General features: G+C 35.6%; 1 protein-coding gene and 1 long non-coding RNA gene across 3 annotated transcripts in view; one reads left to right on the top strand and one right to left on the bottom strand.

Moving 5' to 3' along the window:
* Window positions 1-27,569, bottom strand: part of LOC138850620 (uncharacterized) — a 94,733-nt gene that overhangs the window by 51,470 nt on the left and 15,694 nt on the right. The window contains exon 2 of the long non-coding RNA XR_011390598.1: window positions 18,580-18,722. This is a non-coding gene — a long non-coding RNA (uncharacterized lncRNA). The remainder of the gene's footprint in view (window positions 1-18,579; window positions 18,723-27,569) is intronic.
* LOC100352679 (calcium-activated chloride channel regulator 1) lies at window positions 653-27,383 on the top strand. Of its 2 annotated transcripts, none has more exons than XM_070078130.1 (14): window positions 653-847; window positions 2,343-2,483; window positions 2,681-2,828; window positions 3,174-3,282; window positions 5,110-5,290; window positions 10,454-10,681; window positions 11,812-12,036; window positions 14,535-14,712; window positions 16,112-16,212; window positions 16,560-16,784; window positions 17,074-17,344; window positions 17,881-18,051; window positions 18,559-18,798; window positions 25,925-27,383. In XM_070078130.1, the coding sequence occupies exons 1-14, from the start codon at window positions 689-691 to the stop codon at window positions 25,930-25,932; spliced, it is 2,385 nt and encodes a 794-aa protein (XP_069934231.1). In that variant the 5' UTR covers window positions 653-688; the 3' UTR covers window positions 25,933-27,383. The 2 variants fall into 2 exon arrangements, with proteins under 2 accessions (XP_069934231.1, XP_008263168.1); XM_008264946.4 differs by lacking the exon at window positions 25,925-27,383 and adding an exon at window positions 21,759-23,061.

Raw genomic sequence — 27,569 nt, 5'->3', positions numbered from 1 at the left:
GGATACAACTATTTCAAGCAAGGGAACATTTGAGTTCAGTCCAAAATGGAAATCTTAATTGAAGTATATTAAGTGTTCAAGTTACAGAGGGACTTAAAACATTTAATGCTGTTTGAAAACTACATAAGTAGAAATTACCAAAGATAATCAGTAATAACATTTTCCCCTTGACCCATAGCTGTTCCAAAACCACCTAATTTAAATCACTTCCATCTAAACAAAAAATATAATCCTTTAATTCACTGCCACTCTCAGGGATTTTTCATCTGCTCTTTCCTCGTGGTTTAATTTCAGTTCCTCTCCTTTCCATAAAGTGCTTTTCTTCAAACAAATCTCAGGAGTTACATCTCTAACACCATTTGGTGGTGACGGTGATGATGATGATGGTGATGGCCCCCTACCACTATGAATATGACTACACAAACAATCCATTAGAATGGCTCCATTCAATGAATAGTTAATGCCTTCACTGTCTCAAAAAGCATGATAAATATGTTCACCATAATCCCCATTGCTATTTACCAACTAAATCTTTAGAATGAGTAAGATAAGGAAGTTCACCCAAAAAATTAGTTATTTGCTACATATATTTATGCAAATATTTTGGTCTTGGTTCAAATTCCTGACTTAAGCAGATACATAAATACCTTCTTTTCATTTCCAAACAGTTCATGTAGCAAGTGCAAAGATGGAGTTCAGCCTGAACATTATTCTCTTTCTAGCCTTACATCTCTTGCCTGAGGTGAAAAGCTCAATGGTAAATTTGAATAACAATGGATACGATGGCATTGTCATTGCAATTAATCCCAGTGTTCCTGAAGATGAAAAACTCATTCAAAACATAAAGGTAAGGGAAAATTTTATTATTTGCATATTTTCATTTCAGTGAGTATTTTCAACACATGTTGCCCTAGGCTTATACACATGCACTCATACAGAGTTGTAACTTTCCAAAGTTACTCAGACAGTATTCATCATTTATGCAGTATTTATCTAAAGATTTTGCATATTTTTATTATAATACTAAATAATAACATATAATAATTCCCCTAATGAATTACTAAAAGGGACAAACTACTAATATTTTTTTCAAATAGTTAACAGAAACATTTTAGAGTAAATGGAAAAACATTATTAAATTTTATCTTTATAAAATTACTTTTATAACATTTTACTTACCCACATTTAAGCCCTAGACATTCATTATCTGACATATTTTTTCAGTTGTTCATAATTTTTTAACCCTGAAAATTTTAAATTCTCATGTATCTATCTTAAAGAAAATATTACATTAAATTCTTTTTTTCGGGTGGGAGGGACGTTACGCAGGGGAAGCCATTGTAATCCATAAGCTGTACTTTGGAAATTTATATTCATTAAATAAAAGTTAAAAAAATTCTTTTTTTCATTCAAGAGGCAGAGAGGGAGAGCTCCCATCCATTGGTTCACTCTCAAAATGCCCAGGAGCTGAGAATCTGATCCACATTTATTTCTCCCTGTTCGACGGCAGGGATCCAATTACTTGAGACTTAATTTCTTGAGTTGACATGGGCTGCCTCCCAGGGTATGCATTAATAGAAAGGTGAAATCAAAGCTGAGCTGGGAATTGAACCCAGGCATTCTAATGTCGGACACAAGTGTTTTGATCATCATTCTAACTGCTAGACTAAATTCTTGCCCTTACATATTTTTGAAGGTGAAATTTTCTTAAGTTTATTTGTATGTCACTTTAATATATATTATCTTCTTTGATACTCCCATTATTCCTATTTTGTGTCATATAAATGAAAGAAATTAAGTGATTTGAACTGTCTTACAATTAGTGGTGCCAAAACCGGAATCTGAAGCCAATCACACCTGTTTTGTTTTGTTTTTTTTTCAATTTTTACTACTTGGTAAAACATAGTTTTTGATGAACATATTCCATACGAGAGGATAACACCCACAATAACCTATCAAATATTACACACAATTTCTTTAAATAACCCAATTATGAAAACAACTGTTTAATTCAAGAAGAAACATGCCAAAAGGTTCCCAATTTTAATCACCTATGTATCTCACTCAACACCCTTATTTCAACCTCCAACCCATCCATAATGCTGAGTGTAGGTGCAGACAGGTAGAAACACAGGGTTGAGTTTTGACATGAAAATGAATAGTTTACCCAGTGTAGAGAAGCAGTAAAATTCAACCTGTTTTTCAATTATTCCCTGCCAAACTGTTTTGGGAAATGGAGCTTTGATTTTCTTCTTCTGGTTTGTGTGTGTGTGTGTGTGTGTGTGTGTTTATGCTCATTTCACTGTGAAACTGTTACCACAAGATAATTTTAATTTTGACAGGAAATGGTAACTGATGCATCTACTTACCTGTTTCAAGCTACCAAAAGAAGAGTTTTTTTCAGGAATGTACACATTTTAGTTCCAATAACCTGGAAATCAAAATCTGAGTACTTAATGCCAAAACAAGAATCATATGACCAGGTGGGCTATTTTATCTAACTCTTAATCTGTTTCCTACTTTTTTTTTAATCAGCACTTATGCTGTCTTGGTAATTATTAATAACTAATTTCATCATTAAATTAGTAATAGAGCTCTTCTTAATGTACATGAAAAAGTCCTTGTTTCTAAAATTCCTTGTTTCTACTGCTCCTGGACTTTTTATTTGTTCTGCTTTTAGGCAGATGTCATAATTGCAAATCCTTCTCTGAAATATGCAGATGATCCTTATACACTGCAATACGGACAATGTGGAGACAAAGGACAATATATACATTTTACTCCAAACTTCTTATTGACTAATAACTTATCTGCTTATGGGCCCCGAGGTGAAGATTATCTATTTTATACTTTTTCTCTTAACTCAAATGGGAAAAATATGTAACACTGTGATTAGTTACAACTTAAAGACTTAAAAAAATATTAGTTAATACCTTTGCTTGTAAATATGTTAATTATACTTAACCTAAGTATATCTTTCTGTACATGTTTAATAATGAGTCACTTATTGGCACAAACCCATTTCAAATTTTTTGAACTAATGAAAGGCATTAATTTTTAGAGTTCCTTAACTCAATTAAGTCAGTGAAATGGGGCAGAGAAACTTAAAATATGAGGGAACTGTATTAAAATAATTTAACTATAAACTTACAAGCGGCAATGTTCTCTCATAGGCAGAGTATTTGCCCATGAATGGGCCCACCTTCGGTGGGGAGTATTTGATGAGTATAATGTGGATCGGCCATTCTATAGTTCCACAAAGAATACTATTGAAGCAACAAGGTATGTATCAAAGAAATGTATTTTCAAAACTTTTCACTTTCATATCTTTAATTTTCTGCACCAGGCACACAAAGGCTTTCTCAAGTGGTTGGATGTTCATATAATTAATTGTGATATCCATCCTGGCCCCTGTGTATGTGTTCCATTAATTCTGGGGATTCCACCTTGGAACCAATGTTAATAAGGAAATGGGAATCATTTCGGTACTTACAGAAACTGTACTAATATATGTTAGTGACTGGAGAGAAAGAAAAAAAACCATAGCCTAAATCCCAAGATATCAGAGAATTGGAGTTCAATCCAGCCCACTTTTTCATTCTACTTGATCCATAACTTTTTAAGGCGAATAGATTTCATTCATGGTAAATATATTTTACTTTTCATTTAATCTTTATCTTAAAGCAAAAAGTATATCTTATAAGGGTAAGTGAATAAACTTATTTTTTAAATATATACAATTCTGGGAGTAGATATAAACTGTCTCTATTAATCAGTAGCTGAGATATTCAAACCTTTGAATTAAAAGTATCAGGCACATGGATTAAAGAATATTGAAGAACAATGGAAACAAAATTAGTAAATAAGGCTTTGAGGTAAAAAAATGAATACGTGGAACAGGGGTAATAAAAACATGCCTCTTCCCTCCTCCTTTGAGTCGTTTGATGTTCACTGAGCTGCCTCTAGTCTTTCACATAGACCCTCAGCCTCAGACACTCATTCCTCCCACCTTCACCTGTGCAACTCCTTCCTTACACAATGTCTGCTAATCCTTCAAGACTCAGTTCCAACATTCTTCCTCTAAATGCCTTTCCTCTCCCTGCATTTGAGAGTGCTCCCATAGCAACATGTGTGGCCATCGCTCACATTTACATCACTGGGCGGTAACTGCCCATGCAATTTTATTTTCCCTGTTTGACTTTAAGATCTTTGAGGACTGTGGTTTTTTTTTTTTTTTTTTTTTATCCCCATGCCATAAAATAAAAGCTAAACAAAGAATGTATCAAACAATAAACTTTGGGAAAATTAACAAGAAATGAATGAGTTTTCTTGTAGTCAGTTAGAGACAGAGACCAGTGAAAACAAGTATCTAAAACATTTACTGAGGTCTATTGTGCACCAGGTCTTTAGTATGGTTAACTTTCAAGCTTATCCTAGAACTAAACCCCTTCAAGACATGACTCATCTCCCTTAATCTTTGCAAACACAAACAAATGTATTAAAGTGGATTAGGTTATGAAGGCTAATATTAACACAGAATGAGAGGATATCCTACATGTAAACAGAAACTGTGGAAGTCTCTACCCATATCCACCTCCCAGGGACTTGATACTTATCCTTAAATGCATAAAAATTTCCATGCGGAATGTATTTTTATTTCTTCCTTCAGTCTAGCCCAATAGTTCTCAAAATGTAAATTATAAAGTTCTGTAAATTCAAAACTGAATATACCACATCTGGAAATTTTGGAGAATTTTAGGTATAATGTTGACTCTCCCCATCCACTAAGATGTAATTTTTCTGTATCTCCTAACTCACTAATCTTCATAGCACTCCTGTAAATTAAACTTATTATCTTCAGCTCAAAGTTGCAAAGGTAAGATATATATTCATCAAATTAGTGAACAATAAATGTTTAATAAATAGGACCTGACACATTGTTCTTATTGAAATTTATGGTGAATAGCAATAGAATATTGTGCCTATTTCTACCAAAATGGAATTTTTGTTACATGATTTATAGCAGTGGTTACTAAGGAAAAGATTTTAGCATGTTGATCTTTGATGGTCTTCATATAATGTACCTGTAATCTAATTCTTCCATCATAGATGTTCCACCCAAATTACTGGCCGTAAGGTGGTTTTCAGGGAATGCAAAGGAGGCAGCTGCATAACCAGGCCATGCAGATGGGACTCACAGACGGGTCTGTATGAAGCAAAATGCACATTCATCCCAGACAAATCTCAGCTTGCAAAGGAATCCATTATGTTCATGCAAAATCTTGATTCTGTGAGTACTTTCTATTTCCAGTCTCACAAAAAAACAAAAACAAAAACAAACAAACAAATAAACAAAAAACCCATAGGGAAAAATAACTAGGAAAGCTGGATTTTTACTATGAAATGATGTGTACCACTAGAAAGGAGAAAAATTACTCATTATCTCCAGTCTGAATCAGTATAAGTTTGGGGATTACCTCACCTCTTCTGATTAACATGTTTTTTTTTTCCCCCTTCACATACAGCACTGTACCCTTCTCATTGAAGTCACATGAATTCTTGGAATTCCTTTCCTCATTGACTTTGGTCTTGTGTCTAGAGCTACAACCTTACTTTTTATTCCTTCTAAGTGTTAATCATACTATTTTTCTAAAGTACTTTATAAGGTAGCTTTAGAAAGGACTGACATTTTAGGTTTCCCATTATCTTCACACTAAAGCACATTAAGATATCTCAAAGTGGTAATTGTGAAAACACATACGGCTCTGTCTCCATAGACTAGACAAAAGGAAAAATGTTCACCATGATTAATGTGTATAATCAATTAAACAATAACGACATAATAAAGATTCAAAGCTAATGTTTGAACCAAAAAGTATGATTTAAATGTATAGTTTAAAAGAAAGAAAGGTGTCTTGAATCAGGTTGACTTGATATCAAAATCCAACATGTTTTTCTAAGCTGTATTACTGGGAGCAAACTGCTAAATCTCTAAATCTGAGATTTGGTTCTCTTATCTTTTAAAGGGAAATTAAAATACCTATGAAGAATCTTCAAAAATTTCATGGAAAACACGTATTACAACACAACTATGGGTAGATTTCAAAATTTTTTACCAAAATACTTATCTTTCAATTTCATTTTCCATGAACTATTTAAAGCCCATTCATACTTCACATTTGCAATGTTTTTAGGTTTACAAGCAATATAAATGAAGTAATAGTATAATGCTTGAATCAAGATGAATATGAAATAAACTCTAAATTAAATTACTGATTTGTACGATTTGTAAAGTATTTAGAAAATAACAGTTGTCTCTTTCTATGAACAACCCTAATTACTTTCTTTCCATTTAAAAATTTTAAATATTTGATGGATAATTGTACATATTTATGGGATACAGTATGATATTTTCATATATTTATGTCTGCATAATGATGAAATCAAATTAATTAACATATCTTTCACCTCAAAAATTTATTCATTTTGTAATTTATCTCTCCCATCTAAGTGTAATCTTAGACCTATTAACTTCTCCTTACCTCCCCTGTCCCTCTCTGCTTCCCAGCTGGTAACCATTATTCTAGTCTACTTCCATGAGATCATTTTCATAGATTCCATATAAGAATGTGATCATGTGGCATTTGTCTTTCTGTGCCCAATTTATTTCACTTAATACAATGTCTCCAAGCTAATCCATGTGGCTGCCAATGACTAGATTCCACTCCTTTTATAGCTGAATAATATTCCATTGCATAAATATACCATATTTTCTTCATCCTTCATCCATTGATGGATACCTAGGTTGATCTTGCCTGTTGTAAACAGTGCTGCAATAAACATGGAAGTACCGACATCTATCCAACATGTTGATTTCCTTTCCTTTGGATATATATCCAGTAGTGGGATTGCTGGATCATTTGGTAGTTCTATTTTTAGCTTTTTGAGGGACCACCATATTTTTCCTATGCATAATGACTGTATTAGTTTACATTCCCATCAGCAGTATGTAAAATTTACCTTTACTCCACATCATCACCAACATTTGTCAGTTTTTTTGTTTTTTCCTTTGTCTTTCTGATAAAAGCCATTCTAAATGGAATGAGATAATATTCCACTATAGTTTGAATTCCATTTCCCTAATAACTAGTAATGTTGAGTATTTTTGCATGTACTTGCTGACCAGCTGTATGTCTTCTTTTGAGAAATGCCTTTCCATTTAACTTTTCCATTTTTAAATAACATTATTTGGGTTGTTTTGTTATTGAGGTGTTTGGGTTCTTTATACATTCTGGGAATTGATCCCTTGTAGAATGCATAACATGCAAATATTTCCTCACATTCCCCATGCTGTGTCTTCACTCTGTTGATTATTCCCTTTGCTGTGCAACCTAATCTTAATGCAAAACCCTAAAGTTATCTAATTAAGGTTTCTAAATATGTCTAAAACTTGAAAATAAGAAACAGAGTTATGAAAGACAAAATAAACATACTACCACTTTTTTTATAGAGATTTATTTTATTTATTTGAAAGACAGAGTTACAGATAGAAGTAGAGCCAAAGAGAGAGAGAGAGAGAGAGTGAGAGAGGTCTTCCATTCGCTGATTCACTCCCCAGATGACCACAACAGCCAGAGCAGAGCTGATCAGAAGCCAGGAGCCAGGACCTTCTTCTGGGTCTCCCAACCATATGGGTCTTTCCCAGACCATAGCAGAGAGCTGTATCAGAAGTGAAGCAGCTGGGACTCGAACCAGCACCCATATGGGATGCCAGCACTACAGGCCAAGGCTTTAACCCACTGCACCACAATGCCGGCCCCACACACTACCTCTAAATTTTCATATACATAATCACTGACAACAAATACTTCCAAAGGCAAAGACTTGTAAATGCCTATTGTTTCTGGTAAGATTCAAAATTATTTTGGTGATTAGGCAATTAATGATTAAAGGCTTAGTGAAAATATAGATTTGTTATTTTCTTCTAAAACTCTTAAACTAATCCAAGTTAGATTTTTAATTAAAAATCATTTTTCAGCCTGATAATGCTCTCTCTTGAATTATTTGACACAGGATTCAGGAAAGTTCACTTTAATCTCCTGAGTCTGGATCAATAAAGGATAACCAAGTAGTTTACCATCCAAATAGATATCAAATTATGTAACAAACAAGGATAATTGGAATGTATATCACTTGTTCCAAATTTTAAATTTCAAAAGCATTTAGCTATGAGGAGATAATTCATGCTCCCTAACTGGGACATAATAATAATGAAGAAGATTATAGAGTTGAAATATAGATGGCAACTATTTAAGATATGGCTTAAAGATACAGAATTTTAACCATACATCTTGTCCAAAATAACACTAACTTCTTTATTTTATTTTATTTATTTATTTTTTATTTCTGATTATCACAAAGTAGATTAAATACTTTGCCTACCATCTGTACTCAGAGCATAACCTCAGGCCCAGGAAAGATACGATATGAAATATTAAATATTCAATTTCATTATTTCATTTTCTAATGTCACTTCATTATTCCTACCTCATGCCCAACCCTGTGTTAGGAGCTATAAATACAGAAATAATTAAAGATGAACTTTTCTTTTTTTTTTAAACTTTTATTTAATGAATATAAATTTCCAAAGTACAGCTTATGGATTACAATGGCTTCCCCCCCATAACGTCCCTCCCACCCACAACCCTCCCCTTTCCCACTCCCTCTCCCCTTCCATTCACATCAAGATTCATTTTCGATAAAGATGAACTTTTCTTAAGGAACTCAGATGCAAGAAAAAGTATGTATAATATAAAGTGGGAAGAGGTACAGAGATATGCACCAAGTGCCATCATGGCAGTAACCACCTCCAAGTGGAGGTCAGAAAATAGTTTCTGAAGAAATGAGTTTTGAGACAGGATTGAACAAAAAAAAAAGAGTATGGATTTGCCAAAGCAGGAAGGGAAGAAGATTCTTTGAAAGAAAAAAAGGAAGGAAGGAAGAAACAAAGAAAGGGAAATTTACAAAGCATAGAGTACAGGTAAGGCAAGCAGGCCATGCATGATGGCACTGCCCAAATTATTTGCATCATGGTTATTAAAGATTTTATTAGAACAACTTTCAGCAGATGACAGTAAAGGAACTTGAGAAATGGAGACCTTTATCTAATTTGCACATTTCCTTGGGTTAATGATCATACTAGCGGATGTTTTTGGCTTCTTCTAAGGTCAGACAGAAGTTTAGTATGGTAGAGGCAAAGGATACATGGTGAGCAAAGGGCAAGAAGTAGGGTTGAAGCAACAAATTGGGACACATAAAGCCAAGGTGTTGTCAGCTTTAGACCAGTGATGGGATCCATTTAATTCAATCAGGACAATAATGCTACTAATTGTGAAGAACAGGATGGAGTGAGACAATAATGGAAATAAAGAGATTAGTTGGAAAGCAACGGCAATAGACTAGTGAAAGACCTGTATAAAGGCAAGGGTAACAGTAGGAGAGAGGGACCAAATTTGATGGGCATTTCCTATCAGCTAAATTTGAACACAAACCACTACTTTAATGCAAACTATATTTTTCTCCCATCCAAATATCCCCATTTGTGAGATGTAAATCAGAGCCATACAAGAAATAAAAGAAACTCTTAAAACTAAGATAAAAGGTATTCAAATTTAATAATGTAGTTATTCTAAATTTGAAACCACATCCGGAGACTTTGTATTAGGAAGTAATTAAAACCATGAAATGACTATTAAAAGTATTCCAGGTAAGCTGAGGACTTCTGTAAAAATTAATTCCTAACTGAACAGTGTACTAATTTAGCAGAACATTTTCCCAAGTTACTAAATTTTTAAAACCTGGAGGATTTTTTGCAGGTTTTATAGTAATGAAACATTCATTGGCAGAATTATTGGATACAATTCACCATTGGCCAGTAAAAGAGAGTTACACGTTTCCCCATTTTCTCCCTATACTTTCATTACTTTTACAGGAACATTTTACTGATGGCAAAGTTCATCAGAGTCAGTAGCAATCCAGGTTGTTAAAAATACCTGTCTTCACATTTTTCCATCATCTTCAAAGATGTGGAACTTACTTAGACAATAAAGGGAGGTCATTTTCTCCACCCTACGTGTCCTCTTTTCCTTGAACCTAAAGTTTCTGCTCCCCAAAACTTAGAAGGCAAAGAAAGTAGTCATGCCAGTTGGCATGATCTACCTATACATAAAAGAATCACCAAAAAAAAAAAACTTTATTGGTACAAAATAATAGCTTTGCCCAGTTTCCAACCCATTTGATGCAAAAAGTATGTCAGAATGCTAGATTATGAAATAATGTTTAGTTTTCAGGAGATCAAATCTGTGAAGGATGTGTATGGCAGCTAACTACCTATTTGGAAAGGAAGGGACTGCCCCACAAGTTATTTTAGTATTGTCTTGATTTTTTTTTCCAGGTGACTGAATTTTGTACAGCAAATACACACAATACAGAAGCTCCAAACCTACAAAACAAAATGTGTAATCACAGAAGCACATGGGATGTAATCATGGACTCTGAGGATTTTCAGAATGCATCTTCCATGGCAGGAACGAATCCGCCACCTCATCCTATATTTTCTTTGCTCAGAGCCAAACAACGAGTAGTCTGTTTGGTACTTGATAAATCTGGAAGCATGGACTCTGTAAGTCAGGTTTTGTTGTTGTTGTTGTCTTTCTGATTTTGTTTCTGTTTTGCCTGTTCTCTTAAGCAATTAAACTAATAGAAACAAACTTAATCTGAGGTTTACTTCTCCATAACTAACAAACATTCGTTTATGTTCTAATAAATTTTAATGTGATGATTTTTATTCCTTAACTTTTATTTCTGGCTAACCAGAAAGAAATACAATTTTAAAATCAGGAAAAATGAAAATTATCCATAAAACCACGATCAAACCTTGTCATTCCAGTCTCATCTTTGTTAATATATGGGTATTTGGGTTTTTTCCTTCAAAAATGTGATCATATTTTATATAATGTCTTATAATCTGACTTTTTTGCTTAACATACCTTAAGTATTTTCTATGTAAAAAGTAATTCCATTATACAGTTTTTAATGGTTACATCACATGTTCACAACATAATGTAGTCAATCTCTCATTGCTTGATATTTTGAAAATTTTAAACTTGTTATTTAAAAATGTGTTGCAGTGAACATCTTTGTATGCATTTTTTAATTATTATCTTAGGAAAAATTCCTGTATAAAAAACTATTAAGGGGCCAGTGCTGTGGAATAGTAGGCTAAGCTTCTACCTGGGGAGCGAGCATCCCATATGGGCTCCAGTGCATATCCCAGCTGCTCCTCTTCTGATCCAGCTCTTTGCTGTGGCCTTGGAAAGCAGTAGAGGATGGCCCAAGTCCTTGGGCCCCTGCACCCACGTGGGAGACTTGGAGGGAGCTCCTGGTTCCTGGCTTCAGAATGGACCAGCTCTGGCCTTTGAGACCATTTGGGGAGTGAACCATTGGATAGAAGACCTTTCTCTCTGTCTCTCCCTCTCTCTGTCTATGACTCCACCTCTCAAATAAATAAATAAATAAAATCTTTTTTTAAAAAAAGCTATTAAAACACTATAGATTTTAAGTTTTTTCCTAGTATAACATGATATTTTAAGATATATTGCTTAAATTTTTTAATAAAATAAAGGAATTAACACTTAGAATATATCAGTCAATTATTATCATGATTTATGGCTCATGAATAAATATCTCTTTAATCTGTCAAGATTTCAAGAGACTTGGAAGTATTCAGACAATTTTTTTTTCTTTACACAGGAAGACCGTCTCCTTCGAATGAATCAAGCAGCAGCACTGTACTTAATTCAAATTATTGAAAGAGAATCCTTGGTTGGGATGGTCACTTTTGAAAGTACTGCTAAAATCCAAAATAATCTAACAAAAATAACTGATGATGACACTTACCAAAAGATCACTGCAAACCTGCCTCAAGTTGCTGGTGGTGGAACCTCCATTTGCAGTGGACTCAAAGCAGGATTCCAGGTACATTTTTTAAAAGAATTTAAATATCATTTGTCATTTACTGCTCCTTTATTTTTGTATAATTACCTTTGAACAAGGGTAACAGGTTCTCTTATTTTAAAATATCATGATCATAGGGCCAGATGTGTGTCACAGAGGTTAAGATGCTATTCAGGAGACTGGTATATTGGAGTACATAGTTTGAGTCCCATCTACTCCACTTTCCATCCTGTTTTCCTGTTAGTGCACACCTTGAGAGTCCATAGGCAATGGCTTAACTCTAGGTCCCTGCCACCCATCTGGGGAATCTGGATTGAGTTCCAACCTCCTGGCTTTGGCCTGACCCAACCTTGGCTGCTGTAGGCATTTAGGGAATGAACTAGTGAATTAAAGATCTCTCTCCATCTGTCTGCCTTTCAAATAAAATGAAAATAAATAAAAAAATTTTAAAAATAAAAATATTGCGACCTGATTAAAGTAAATCATTGGGGGGGGAGCCTCTTCTACTACCTATTGTTTATAGCTAAAGCTCTACAAGTGCACTGGTTCCACTGGCATAGCCCTAAAGAACTGCATTGCACTGGGGCATCATTAAACCAAGGAAGAAGATTGCAGGGAGCACACAATCATCTGGATTTTCCTGAGGAGCTCCCCATTTCTCTATCACGCCCATGGTCAGCATCTCTGTGAGCAGAAAATATTGCCAGTGAGGAGACTGTTGAAAAGGGAATTAGTAACATTTCTATATCATGAACAAAAGGACAAGGAAAGCCCCAGTGCATCAGTTTAAACTGCTATTTTAAAAATCACAAAGATAGAGGTGGCTACTCAAGCAGTATAGTACCCAAATCAGTGAACACAGGTGGAAGTTAAATGAAATCAAAACTAGGAACTGAAAAAATTGAGTGCACCTTTCGAACACTGCTCAGTTGCCTCTGGTACCCACATGAATTCCTTCCAATCTAGGTTAATCCTGTCTTAAGCCTGTTTATTGCCATGTTTTCAGTCATAAAAACAGAAAAACCACTTCCTTTGCTGATTCCCTCCTTCCCCCAGTTAAAGTGAAGATTCTACTCATAAGCAAGCTTCTGGTTAATAGACCTCTTAGCTTTTCTTGCAGTGTCTATTTGTCATAAAGCATAATGATTTAAGAAGGCAGGCTCTGGACTCAGACAAACCTGGAATTCTGGGACAGGTATTTGGACACCCACATCCCACATCAGAATACTTGAGTTCAATACTCAGCTCCAGCTCAATTCCAGTTTCTTGTTAATGCAAACCCTGGGAGGCAGCAGTGACCACTCAAGTGATTTCTGCCACGTACACAGGAGACCCAAACTGAGTTCTTTGCTGGCAGAAATATGTATACCTGGGAGAAAGACAAGCATTAAGATTCTATCTTTAGGGCCAGCACTGTGGCGTAGCTGGTTGAGCTGCCACCTGCAATGCCAGCATCCCATGTAGGCACCGTTTTGAGTCCTGGCTGCTCCACATCCAGTCCAGCTCTCTGCTATGGCCTGGGAAAGCAGTGGAAGATGGCCCAGGTCCTTGGATCCCTGCACAAGTGCGGGAGACCGAGAGGAGGTTCCAGATTCCTGGCTTCAGATTGGCACAGCTCCGGCTGTTGCAGCCATCTGGGGAGTGAACCAACAGATGGAAGATTCTCTCTCTCTCTCTCTCTCTCTCTCTCTGTCTCTCCTTCTCTCTCTGTGTAACTCTTTCAAGTAAATAAATACATTTAAAAAAAAAGATTCTATATTTGTTCTCTGAGTGAGATCCCAGCAGAAAGAACGGACCATCAAAGAAGGAGGTACCTTTCTCTGAAGGAAGGAGAGAACTTCCACTTTGATTATGGCCTTGCCTAAATAAGGTCAGAGTTTGTGAACTCAAGAGGCTTCCATAGCCTTGGCAGCTCATGACAAGAGCCTTGGGTGATTAATGACATCATAAATAAGAGTGTCAATTGTTAAATCAACAACGGGAGTCACTGTGCACCTGCCCCCATGTAGGACCTCTGCCCTTAATATGTTGTACTATGAGAATTAACGGTAAAACTAGTATTCAAACAGTACTTTATACTTTGTGTGTCTGTGTGGGACAGAAGTGTTGAAATCTTTACTTAGAATATACTAAGTTGATCTTCTGTATATAAAGATAGTTAAAAATGAATCTTAATGAAGAATGGGATGGGAGAGGAAGTAGGAGTTGGGATGGTTTGTGGGTGGGAGGGTGTTTATGGGGGGAAAACCACTATAATCCAAAAGTTGTACTTTCAAAATTTATATTTATTAAATAAAAGTTTAGAAGAAAGATCCTGTCTTTGAAAACCTCGAAGACCACTGTACGTTGCGCTCATTTCCATAGGCAAACTCAGCCAGGGATGACAATGCCAAAGTTTCCTTTTTATTTACTCCAATGCATAGGACTGAAGATTTCTCAAAAACTGAAGGACAGGTATATTCTAGTTTAGGTTTCTTCAGAAATGACTGATAATTAATAACCTGGCTTTTCACTCTCAGGCTATTACTTACAGTAACCAGAATACCTCTGGTTCTGAAATCGTGTTACTAACAGATGGGGAAGATAATGGAATACATTCATGCTTCGAGGAGGTAAAACAAAGTGGTGCAATCATTCACACCATTGCCCTGGGACCTTCTGCTGCCAAAGAACTGGAGATCCTATCAAGTATGACAGGTAAGCCTTTCTAATCTCTTCCATATCAGGGGCTCTTTCTCCATAACCTATAAATCTGCTGAAAAATTCCTACCTTATTGCCAGTTTTGCGATGAAGCGGGTTAAGCCACCACCTTTGTCAGTTGCACTGTTTCCAATCTAGTTCCCTGCTAATGTGCCTGCGAAGGCAGCAGAAGATGGCCCAAGTACTTGTGCCCCTACTACCCATGTGGGAGACCCAGATGAAGTCCCTGGCTCCTGGTGCCAGGCCCAAGCCCAGACGTTGTGGTTATTTGGGGAGTGAACCAGTGGGTTGAAGATTCTCTCTCTCTCTCTCTCTCTCTCTCTCTCTCTCTCTTTCTCTCTACAATGTATTTTTTCATAACTCGTCACACCTAGATAATCTCGCTCTTCATTATTTATTGGCTATATTTTTTGTTGGCTTCACTGAATCAATTTCTATTTTATTCTAGATTGTTATTCTCTGTTTTGATTACAAAGTCTCTTCAAAATGTTCATGGAAAATGAATATTAAGAAAAAAACTGCATGGATTTCACAAATTTTTGCATCAAATTAAATATGTTTAATTCCATTTTCCATGAACTCTTTGAGGGCCCCAAATAGAAAATAATAATCAGCTGCCTCATAATACCAACTTAAATTTAATTTTTGGAAACTGCTTAGTGTGGTATACTAGTATGGCAGGCACTTAAATTTTAGATTGATATAAAAACAATAAAATTTGACTTCCCTTTAAAGTTTCCATTATTCTTACTTATACCACTCGTTTTAAACAAGATTTTAGTTATTATAGGATTACATCTGGTACACTGTCACACAGAGTTCATAAGGTTCTGAAAAATTCATTTTTTGTAAGTTTAAAAAAAAATGTACATTGGGATCGGCGCTGTGGCATCGTGGGTAAGGCTGCCACCAGCAGTGCTGGCTTTCCAGGGGGCCGGTTCGAGTCCCAGCTGTTCCACTTCTGATCCAACTCTCTGCTATGGCTTGGGAAAGCAGTGGAATATGGCCCAAGTCCTTGGGCCCCTGCACCCACGTGGGAGACCAAGAAAAAGCTCCTGGCTCCTGGCTTTGAATCAGCACAGCTCCAGCCATTGTGGCCATCTGGAGAGTGAACCAGTGGATGGAAAACCACTCTCTCTCTCTCTGCCTCTCTGTAACTCTGCCTTTCAAATAAATAAATAAATCTTTAAAAAAGAAATGTACAGTAGCCATTTGGGGAGCAAATCGGTACATGGACAATCTCTCTGTGTGTGTTTCTCCCTCTCTGTAACTCTGCCTTTCAAATAAATAAAAATTTTAAATTATCTTTAAAAAGAAATGTTAAAATAGATTTTAAAGTTTATTTATGACAGCACAAATACAAATATGATATTCCCCTTCAAAATTCCATTCTAGGAGGGTATCGCTTCTATGCAAATAAAGACATAAATGGTCTTATTGATGCTTTCAGCAGAATTTCATCTAGAAGTGGCAGCATCTCTCAGCAAGCTCTTCAGGTTAGAATATTAAGAAAATTCTTTACTCTCTCACATTGTAATAAATTTCCATTTCAAAATTATTAACTTTTCTTTGTCTAATAAATAAACTTTTTGCCTGAAAATATTTCAGATGTGCAGAAGAAAAACATTCTTACTGAATTTTCTTTTCCATGACACTCTCCTCTTGAATTCTTCCATTCCTCATCTTTATATGTCCTTTATTTGGAAAAATTCTTAAAAATTTCCTTAACCACTTTAACTAAAATCTTAACAAATTTAACATTATTCTGAACTAACTATACTTTAAAGCTCTATTAACTATAATAATAAATGGGTTTTATATGTTGTTTTTATTTATGTAACAGTTGGAAAGTAAAGCCTTGAATATAACGGGAAGGAAATGGATAAATGGTACAGTGCCCGTGGATAGTACCATTGGAAATGATACTTTCTTTGTTGTCACATGGACAGTGCAAAAGCCAGAAATTATTATTCAAGATCCAAAAGGAAAAAAATATAATACCTCTGATTTCAAAGAAGATAAGCTAAATAGGCGGTCTGCTCGCCTTCGAATACCAGGTGTTGCAGAGGTAAGTCTATTCTTTTATTTTCACCATGCCTTATTAATCAATTTCTATTTTTTAAAAGAAACTAACATCATATATATTTCCAATATTAAATTAGCAACACATCATATTATTAAAAAAGAAGTCAAATAGAATAATTGGGTATTCATATCCACACTATTACTAGTTTATAAAATCAGATGTTAAAACTCATAATCATTCTCTTTAAAGTTTTGAATAATGTAACATTGCAAGTAAGGAATAGTAAACTATCACCAAGGTTCCAAAATAGATTTTTGCTTTAAATTTTCAGACAGGTACATGGACTTACAGCCTTCGAAGTAATCATCCCAACTCTCAATTAATTACGGTGACAATGACCACTCGAGCAAAAAGTCCCACCACACTCCCAATAATTGCAACTGCTCACATGAGTCAAAATACAGCACGTTACCCTAGCCCACTGATTGTTTATGCACGAGTCAGCCAAGGGTTTCTGCCTGTTCTGGGAATCAATGTAACAGCTATCATAGAAACTGAAGATGGACATCAAGTAACTTTAGAGCTCTGGGATAATGGGGCAGGTAATAAAATCTACATCAACTTCCTTAAATCCTCGTACAATTTCATAACTCAGAAATCAACATTTTCTGTATAGCTAAATGAATCATAAAGATGAATTAAATTTTGATTCTTTTAAAACTTCATAGTTGGTTATCTTGACAAGTCAAAGACAGAGACACATTTATCTTCTTTAAATTTTATGAACAATTTTGCATTTCCTATGAAACTTATAAGTAGAATTTTTCTTTATTTTCATTAATGCCAGTGTTTCAATCTCCAGTTCAATTATATTTTCTGCATTTTGATAAACTTCTTTTATAAAATTCCAATAGTAACAGCTTGTAATAGTGGAAAGTCTACCAGGAATTAGATTTTTCTAATATCCTGCGGTTAGCAAGTGGACAAATAAGCTTTGATCCAAATCAGTCTAATTCTGGGATGGTGTACTTAGAACACTATGCTATACTATAATCCAGATTGCTGACATCACTAATGCTCATGAACAGTTGTCTTTTTTATTTTATTGGATGACTAATTATTACATTTCAATTTCAAGGTGCTGATACTGTCAAAAATGATGGCGTCTACTCAAGATATTTTACAGATTATCATGGAAATGGTAGATACAGCTTAAAAGTACATGCCCAGGCAAGACAAAACACAGCAAGGCTAAGTTTAAGGCAACAACAGAACAAAGCTCTGTATATACCAGGCTATGTTGAAGATGGTAAGTATCATTAAAATAGAGACATGTCAGTTGTTTAAGTAAATTGCATATGGCAGACACTGAAAATATAATGTACTATGGAAAACTCAAAGTATATGCAATAATTTATATAATTTAAAGCATATTCATATTAGTGGACCTAGCATAAACCTATGGTTCATTTACACACACACCCAGTTCATTTCATTCACATTGAACAAAAATTTTACTGAGTACTTCCTATGCGACAAGCACTGTGCTAAATGCTGCAACTACAAAGACAAATAAATCACAATCCTGACATAAAGTATTTACAGTCATGTTATTGAGACGTTAAAACACGTTTGTAACATACTATAATGCCTCATCATTAATTTTAAATAGATACCAACATAACAAGTGTTCTTCACTTAAAGCTGTTACCTTTTTCAAAGTTTGCTATCAAACCCTTCATGGCTGAAATATCAACTTCAAAACTAAGAATCGACATGGCAATATGAAAAGTTACACATTTCCTTTTTGTGGTAGGTAAAATCATACTGAACTCACCCAGATCTGAAGTCAAAGATGATTTGGCACAAGTTGAAGTAGAAGCCTTTAGTAGACTAACCTCTGGAGGGTCCTTTACTGTGTCCAAAGCGCCTCCTAGTGGTGATCAACATCATGATTTCCCACCTGGTAAAATTGTGGACCTGGAGGCCAAATTTAATGGAGATTATATTCAACTTTCATGGACTGCCCCTGGATATGTTCTTGATAAAGGAAGAGGTAAGTGTGCTATACATTTCAAAATAAACAAATCCCATTAGCTTTCATTTGCGAAGAACTTTCTAATGTTCCATTTATAAGTAACATGTATGAAGTCTCATCTACTAGGGCCCATAATTTACTGATTTTCATATGAAAAAATCAAAGCTCCAAGAGACAAGGAAAATTTTATATCTTAGAACTCGAACTTAGTCTTTTCAGATTGTATTGTGTCAAACTACCTCTCACTATTTGAACCATCTTGAAATTAGTTTGAGAAGACTGAGTTAGCAGCTTTCTGTTGCATTCTATTCTTCCTACAAGGGGAATTTTCTTCTAAATATTTCTGTACTTGTACAATTTTATTCATATTTTATGTTTTGATGTATTTTCAAACACTATTAGACTCATAAGAAACAACCTCTACACTCAACAGTCAATTGAGTCCAAAAGACACACAAATAACATAATTTCAGCTGCTGTAATAAGAGGCAGTTGTAAACACAGAATGATATGGGAGCTCGTAGGTAGACTATAAACTTCAAGTTGGGAGTTAAAAGCATAGTTTATATCTTAAAAATCTTTCCAGAGGAGTCTATCCCCAACCTGAGTCAAAGAATCAAACTAGCTAGCTAAAGGAACCCACTAGTTTGGAAAAACTTGTCCATGGAGTTTGAATAAAGTTAAAGGAAAAAATGGCTCATTTACACAGAGTCCCTAATAATAAATTTCTCTATTCCAGAAAGCTTAAATTACTCTGCTTTAAATTTAACTGAATTTAATCAAAATTTATTGAATGCCTACAATATTTCAGTATTATGTAGACTCGTCTACTTTTTTTTTTTTTAAGACTTATTTATTTATTGGAGAGGTAGAGTTGCAGACTGAGAGAAGTAGAAACAGAGAGAAAGACCTTCTATCTGCTGCTTCACTCACGAATGGTTGCAATGGCTGGAGCTGAGCCGACCAAAAGCCAGGAGCTTGTTCCAGGTCTCCCACATAGGTGCAAGGGCTCAAGCACTTGAGCCATCTTCTACTCCTTTCCCAGGCCATAAGCAGAGAGTTGGACCAGAAGTGGAGCAGCTGGGACTCAAACTGGGGCCCATATGGGATGCCAGCACTGCAGGCAGAGGCTTTACCCACCAAGCCACAGCACCGGCCCCACTGTATATCTTTTTTATTATTCTACAAGGAAAAATCACTGAGGTCACAGGAAACAAAATACACACAAAGTTCTTTTTGTACTTTCATGTTGAGAACTCTTATTTTGACATTCATATTGTGACATATTATTCTGAAAAAATCATTTTCTTATGCTATGATCCTGAAACATGAAAAAAATTTTAATTAAAAAAACCAATAGTGTCACTGAAAAAGCCACAAATGAAATTACTTAACCAAATACTTAATTCCAAATTCAGTTATGTAAAGAGCAAGACTTCAGTTAAATATTGGGTTCATAAAAATGCCTCACATGCTAATTATAGGAAGTAATAGAAGTAGGAATAACTCAATACACATAAACACTTAAGGGAAAGGGATATCAACATATATAGCCATAAACGCCTGAAATGTGTAGGATCTAACCTTTCTCTTTCCTTGTAACAAGCAGGAAAAGGGAATAGTAGCTGTGGAATGCTTCCTTCTGGTATTCCAAATGTAAAGTAGTAGTAGCTTCTTAAAAAATAAATCAACATCTATAAAAGTTCAGATGAAACATTTAAACTCTCTGGGACACAATTCTATATATATCAAGTATGGAAAATTAGACTGTATGACCTAGAATTATTAAAATAAGGAGACATAATCCTAATATTTTATAATTCTCTAATTCCACCAATTTGGGCATCAATTTAACAACTGTATTCTGGACCAACAAGTAATTAAGGAGATCAAATACATGCCCAAAGCAGTACTAGGTACTCAACATGATATGAAAGGAACACAAAGCAGAGTCTGTGCCCTCAAGAATAGTATAATCTGATAGGAATGAAAAATTGTATCTCACTAAAACAATCTGGAGAACTCCATCCTGGCATTAGGTGTTCATGGAAGACACTTTTCAGGTGGATGAAATATGCAAACAAAACTTCATGAAGAAGTTAGGCCCTGGTTGGACCTAGAAAAGTAAGAACTGCAGAGATAGGGAGAGGAAGGCATTTGGGGGAGAAAATGAACCTAATACTATAACCAAAGTCAAGAAACAAAATGTCACAATGGACTATTTCAATCAAAATAAAAGATGGATGCATAGACAGATCTATGTAAATGGAACATAGAGTTTGTATGAATACTACAATAGATTGATAAGACCTACTTGTGGAGAAATTCCATATTAAACAAAAGCTTTGAATTTTAAACACACACATACCACACCCATAGAGCCAAATTATTCACCATGCACTTGAACTATCTTTATCATTTCATGAAAAAATAAAAAATATTCACTTCAAAAAAGGACATTTGATATTTTATGATTTATCACATTATAGAATGTGAGAACATATTTTTATATCAATGACTGACAGATTTCCAAAAGAAGTATGCAATGAAACACATATGTTGACATGGTCCTTTCCTTTCTTGATAAAATAATAACAGTCATAACAGCTAATATTTCAAACATCTATTAACTTAATATTCATTAAATTATGCTAAACATTTTTCTTGCATTATTATAGATAGTTTTCACCACTAGAATAAAAGCAGTTAATAAATATTTGTTGAGTTAATTGAACAACTGAATCTATTTTGCAGATAAAGTGAATATAAGAAAGGGTAAATGGATTTTTCTTCATTACATAGTGGGAGAATTCGAGCGCTAATCAAGGCCTGCCTAGCACCTGAGCACATGTTTAATTAGGACGCGTTCCAGGCTCCATGCTTCTTTGCTCTTTATCCTTACCCATTTCCCTATTTTGATTCTGTTCCTTCCCCTTCCTATTACTCCCTCTTACATAATGTATCTATTTGTTTCCCAGCTGAGAGATATATTATAAGAATAAGTGAGAGCTTCCTGGATCTCCAAAAAGATTTTGACAATGCTACTTTAATGAATACTTCTCTTCTGATACCTAAGGAGGCTGGATCAACAGAAAATTTTGAATTTAAACCAGAACCTTTCAAAATAGAAAATGGCACCAATTTCAATATTGCAATCCAAGCCATCTACCAAGGCAATCTCACCTCAAAGGTTTCTAACATTGCACAAGTAACCAAGTTCATTCCTCCACAGGAACCTAGCATCCCTGCTCTGGGTACCAATACTGCAATCAGTTTGGCAATTTTTGTATTAGCTGTGATCTTACCTATATTTTAAACTAGAAATTGTATTATAACTAAAATTCAATGTTATGCAAATTTGGTAAATATTCACTTAGAATTTGATTAATTGTACTCACTGTCTAGTATACAACTCTTTGCAATACCAAAGGGGATGTACAAAGTTGTAAATTTCCTAATTCCTTGAGGTAATCAATATTGATTGTGCTGCTAAATGTAAGTTAAAATGAGTATGCCATTTCCTGCCTTGAACAATCCATTAACTAAGTTTTAATACGAAAAAAGATGTATACTTGCACTTCTAAGCTTTTTAAGAAACATTTTTAACGGGTGTTACAAATTCATCTGATAAATTAACAAAACCAAAACCTGTCACTTCAAATATTTATGCATACTCAAAGCAAATAATTTTATGTTAGAATAATTTATATTTCATTCTTTATTATTAATGAATATTTCATGTTTATATAAGAAGTAATCAGAAAGATAATTCTTCAATGAAAAAATGGACTAAAATAGTAAAGAGGTCAAATTTGTTTTTTATTATTGATTAAAAGTGGCACATCAAAGCTTCAGCCATAGGAATGAACTGACAAGCAAGAATGCATTTCTGCATGAACTGTGGAACATCACAATTAAATTCTGTCGCCATTCTGAGAATATCATTGGGTCCTAAAAATATTACTAAGAGATTTTATTAAGATAGTTTTATTTTCACTTCACTCTACACAGCATCTAGAATAGTGCTTGATACATAGTAGATATCATACACATAATTACTATATAAGTTGATGAATACTTTCATACCCTCAAAATAAGTTACAATTTGATCCCTTTACATTAAATATTCACAAAAATATCATGTGCACATGGTATTATGAATAATGAAAACTACTTGCCAACACTAACCTGAAATAATACATGAGTTTCAGAAAATTAATTGTATCATCTCAAAGGAATTTATAAGGTATCTAATAAAATGTAAAGCTATTATTGTGTGTATAGCAACGGTGTGAGTTCTTGAGAGAAAGAGTTATATTGAACAAAAAAATCTTTGTTTAAAAACAAGAAAATTCCAAAAGCTGTTTGAACATCAGAAATGAAGAAGCTATGTTAATTTGGGCAGGCAGGGAGCTAGTGAATGAGGAGCTGAGAGACTGCCAGCAACCCTGCAATGCCAAAACCCCCACCTCTTTCACACTGATTCAACATGGCTGCCGGCTCAGCACATCCCTTCCCACCATGCACCTGAGCCTCACTTCCCCTCCTGCAGGAGATGCCATGATGACTATGTGTGTGCCACAGCCCCACACTGAGATACCATGATACTTCCTGGAGATCACCATGTGGGCTGAAGCTTCACACAAACTCTCCTTTATTTGTATATTCAACGAGGGCAACATCCCCTACCATATAAAGGCATGACCCCAACTTCGTCTGAGGCAGCAGCTTTTCCTTCCTCATGGAGACAGGTTGCCTGAACTTACTTCTGAGCGTCTACTGTCCCATCAAATAAATCCTGCTCTCCTACACATTTATGTCTTCACCTTACATTCTTTCACACACGGATGAGAGAAAACCCCATCAGGGGACATGGTTCCCACAATAATATGGTATATCTGGGAAAGTCAAAACAAAATTCTGAACATTAGCAAACCAAACACAGAATATTTGAAAAACAGTAATATGTCATGCCCAAGTTGAATTTATCTCATAAATCCAAAGATGATTTAATATCAGAAAATCATTATATTCACCATATTGACAAATTTAAAAGAAAAATTATATGATCACCTCAATATACACAGAAACGTGCATTATAATTCAATCACCATACTTCATCCAAAACGAAACTTTGAACCAATGGATGGGACATCTTTGTCTCTTGTTCTGTCTTTCTTCCTTTCAAATAAGAAATTAAAATAATAAATTTTTTAAAGTATTCATTCTTTTAAAAATTTATGTATTTATTTGAGAGGCAGAGTTACAGAGAGAGAGAGAGACAGAGACAGAGAGAGAGTTCTTCCATTCACTCCCTAAATGGCCACAATGGCTGGTGTTGGGCTGATTCTAAGCCAGGAGCCAGGAGCTTCTTCCAGGTCTCCCACATGCATGCAGGAGCCCAAGCATTTGGACTCTTCACCTCTGCTTCCCAGGCCACTAGCAGAGAGCAACCAGGACATGAACCAACACTGCTACGGGATGCTGGCCCCGCCAGTGGAGGTTTAACCTACTATACCACAGTGCCAGCCCCAAAATAAAAATCTTAAAAATTAAAAAAAAAAATGCACATTTGAGTGGGCATTGTGGTGCAGCGGGTTAAGCCACCATGGCACCCGCATCTCATCCCCGAGTGCTCATCTGAGTCCTAGTTACTGTGCTTCTGATCCAGCTTCCTGCTAATGTGCCTGGAAATCAATGGAAAATGACTCAAGTATTTGAGTTCCTGCCATCACTTGGGAGATAAAGATGGAGAGTTCCTGATTCTAGGCTTCAGCCTTGCTCAGCCTTGTCTATTGTGGGCATTTGGGGAGTGAACAAGCAAATGGAAACACATACTCTCTTTTTCCACCTTTCGAATAAGTAAGTAAATCTTTTAAAAATATGCACACCAGGGCCAGCACTGTGGTGTCCTAGGTTAAGCCTCTGCCTGTGGTGCTGTTATTCCATATGGGTGCAGGTTCTACTTTTGACTACTCCACTTCTGATCCATATCCCTGCTGGTGGTCTGGGAAAGCAGTGGAGGGTATCTCAAGTGCTTGGGCCCCTTCAACCACATGGGAGATCTAGAAGAAACTCGTGGTTTCTGGCTTTGGATCTGCCTAGCTCTGGCCGCTGAAGCCATCTGGGGAAGGAACCAGTGGATGGAAGACTTCTCTTTCTGTCTCTCCCTCTCTATGTAACTCTGCCTCTCAAATAAATAAATAAATATTTTTAAAAATGCATATAATTTAACAGTCTATCTATTTTTTCAACAGTCTATCTATATTTTTGTATTCCAGCAAACATGGAGCAAGATCTTCACCATAGCATGGTTTTTAAAGAGTGAAACAAACAAACAAAAAATTCTAAGCACCCAGTAGTAGGGGAGTAGACAAGTAAGATGTGGTATATTCTTGTGATGGACTCACACAACAGCTAAAAAAAATAAATTACATCCGTCTCTAATCTGTATTAAACATCTCAAATATAAAACATTAAAAAATCACAGAATGATAGGCACACTATGTTATTATGTACCTAAATTTAGATACAAATATACTATATTTGTAAGCATAAAAAAAATGAAAGTATTTCTTTAATGTTTGGCAAGAGATACACTAAATTCTACATAGAGGAAGCTTTGGATGATGAACTAGAAAAATAAATGAGACTGGGAGTATTGGTATAGTTACAAAGGTCTTCTTTTTTTAAGATTTATCTATTTATTTGAAAATCAGAGTTGGGGGAGGAGGAGAGACAGAGAAAGAGATCTTCCATCTACTGGTTCACTCCTCAAATGGCCTCAATGGCCAGACCTAGGCCAGGCCAAAGCCAGGAGCCAGGAGCTCCATCTGGATCTCCCACGGGGTGGCAGGTGCACAAGCACTTTGGCCATCTTCCACTGCTCTTCCCAGGCCATTAACAGGGAGCTAGATTGTGAGTAGAGCACCAGTAGGGATATGAACTGTTGCTCATATAGAATGCTGGCATTGCGGGCAGTATCTTTACCCTCTATGCCACCACACAGGACCCATTATTTAGGTATCTAGCTTCAACAGCAGTATTTTATTCTTTAAAAAGGCTAAGATAATATTTTAATTAACATTTGTATTTCCATTATCAGGAAAATGAGAGTTTTTCTGCACTATTCCTTTTTTCCTAGGTTTCTAAAAATTTCTTAAGCCACCATCTACAACAGCAGCATCCCATATGGGCGCTGGTTCAAGTTCCAGCTGCTCCACTTCTGATCCAGCTCTCTGTTAATGTGCATGTGAAAGCAAGAGAAGATGACCCAAGTGCTTGGGCCCCTGCCACCCATGTGGGAGACCCAGAAGAAGCTCCTGGCTCCTGGCATCAGCCTGGTCCAGCCCTGACTGATGTGGCCATTTGATGAGTGAACTAACAGATGGAAGACCTCTTTCTCTTTCTCTCTCTCTCTCTCTCTCTCACTCTCTTTATCTCTCTCTCTCCCTCTGTAACTTTGCCTTTCAAATAAATAAATCTTTAAAAAAAAGTTGTCTAAAAGACAACTAACTGAGCACCAAAAAGGAAACCTGTTGAAGTGAAATGGACACTATGAGAAACAGTGACTTGATCGGCCCTTGTCCTGAATGTTGATGTACAACTTAATACTTTATCCCTTTTAGTATTTTTTTTTGTTCTACTTAATACTATTGGTTGAACTCTGTAATTAACACACAATTATTCTTAGGTGTTTAAATTTAACTGAAAAAGTGATCTCTGTTAAATATAAGAGTGGAAATAAGAGAGGGAGGAGATGTACAATTTGGGACATGCTCAAGCTGACTTGCCCCAAATGATAGAGTTAGAAATGTGCCAGGGGATTCCAATTCAATCCCATCATGGTGGCATGTACCAATGCCATCTCACTAGTCCAAGTGATCAATTTCAGTTCACAATTGATCATAATGATAGGATTAAGAGTCAAAGGGATCACATAAACAAGACTAGTGTCTGCTAATACTAACTGATAGAATAAAAAAAGGGAGAGAACGATCCAACATGGGAAGCAGGATACACAGCAGACTCATAGAATGGCAGATGTCCTAAACAGCACTCTGGCCTCAGAATCAGCCCTTAAGGCATTCAGATATGGCTGAAGAGCCTATGAGAGTATTTTAGGCATGGAAAGCCAAGACACTCTGGCAAAAAAAAAAAAAAATGAAATGACCTAAATGAAAGATCTCTGCAAGTGAGATCCCAGTAGAAAGAACGGGGCCATCAAAGAAGGAGGTACCTTTCTCTGAAGGGAGGAGTGAACTTCCACTTTGACTATGACCTTGTCTAAATAAGATCAATGTCCGCAAACTCAAAAGGCTTCCATAGCCTTGGCAACTCATGACAAGAGCCTGGGGAGATTACTGATGCCATAAACAAGAGTGTCAATTTGTTAAGTCCACAACAGGAGTCACTGTGCATTTACTCCTTATGTAGGATCTCTGTCCTTAATGTGTTATCCAATGTGAATTAATGCTATAACTAGTACTCAAACAGTATTTTACACTTTATGTTCTATGTGGGTGCAAACTGTTGAAATCTTTACTTAATACATACTAAATTGATCTTCTGTATATAAAGAGGATTGAAAATGAATCTTGATGTGAATGGAATGGGAGAGGGAGCACGAGTTGGGAGGGCTGCGGGTGGGAGGGAAGTTATTGGGGGGGAAGTCATTGTAATCCATAAGCTGTACTTTGGACATTTATATTTACTAAATAAAAGTTAAAAAAATTCTAAAAGTATAAAAGAAACAACTTACTTCAATCTAGCTCCATCAAATAAATTTA

Source organism: Oryctolagus cuniculus, chromosome 7, assembly GCF_964237555.1.
Source record: "Oryctolagus cuniculus chromosome 7, mOryCun1.1, whole genome shotgun sequence".
In the NCBI taxonomy this organism is placed as follows: Eukaryota; Metazoa; Chordata; class Mammalia; order Lagomorpha; family Leporidae; genus Oryctolagus; species Oryctolagus cuniculus.
Note: the sequence above shows the minus strand (reverse complement) of the source record. Positions and strands in the feature narration are given on the sequence as shown.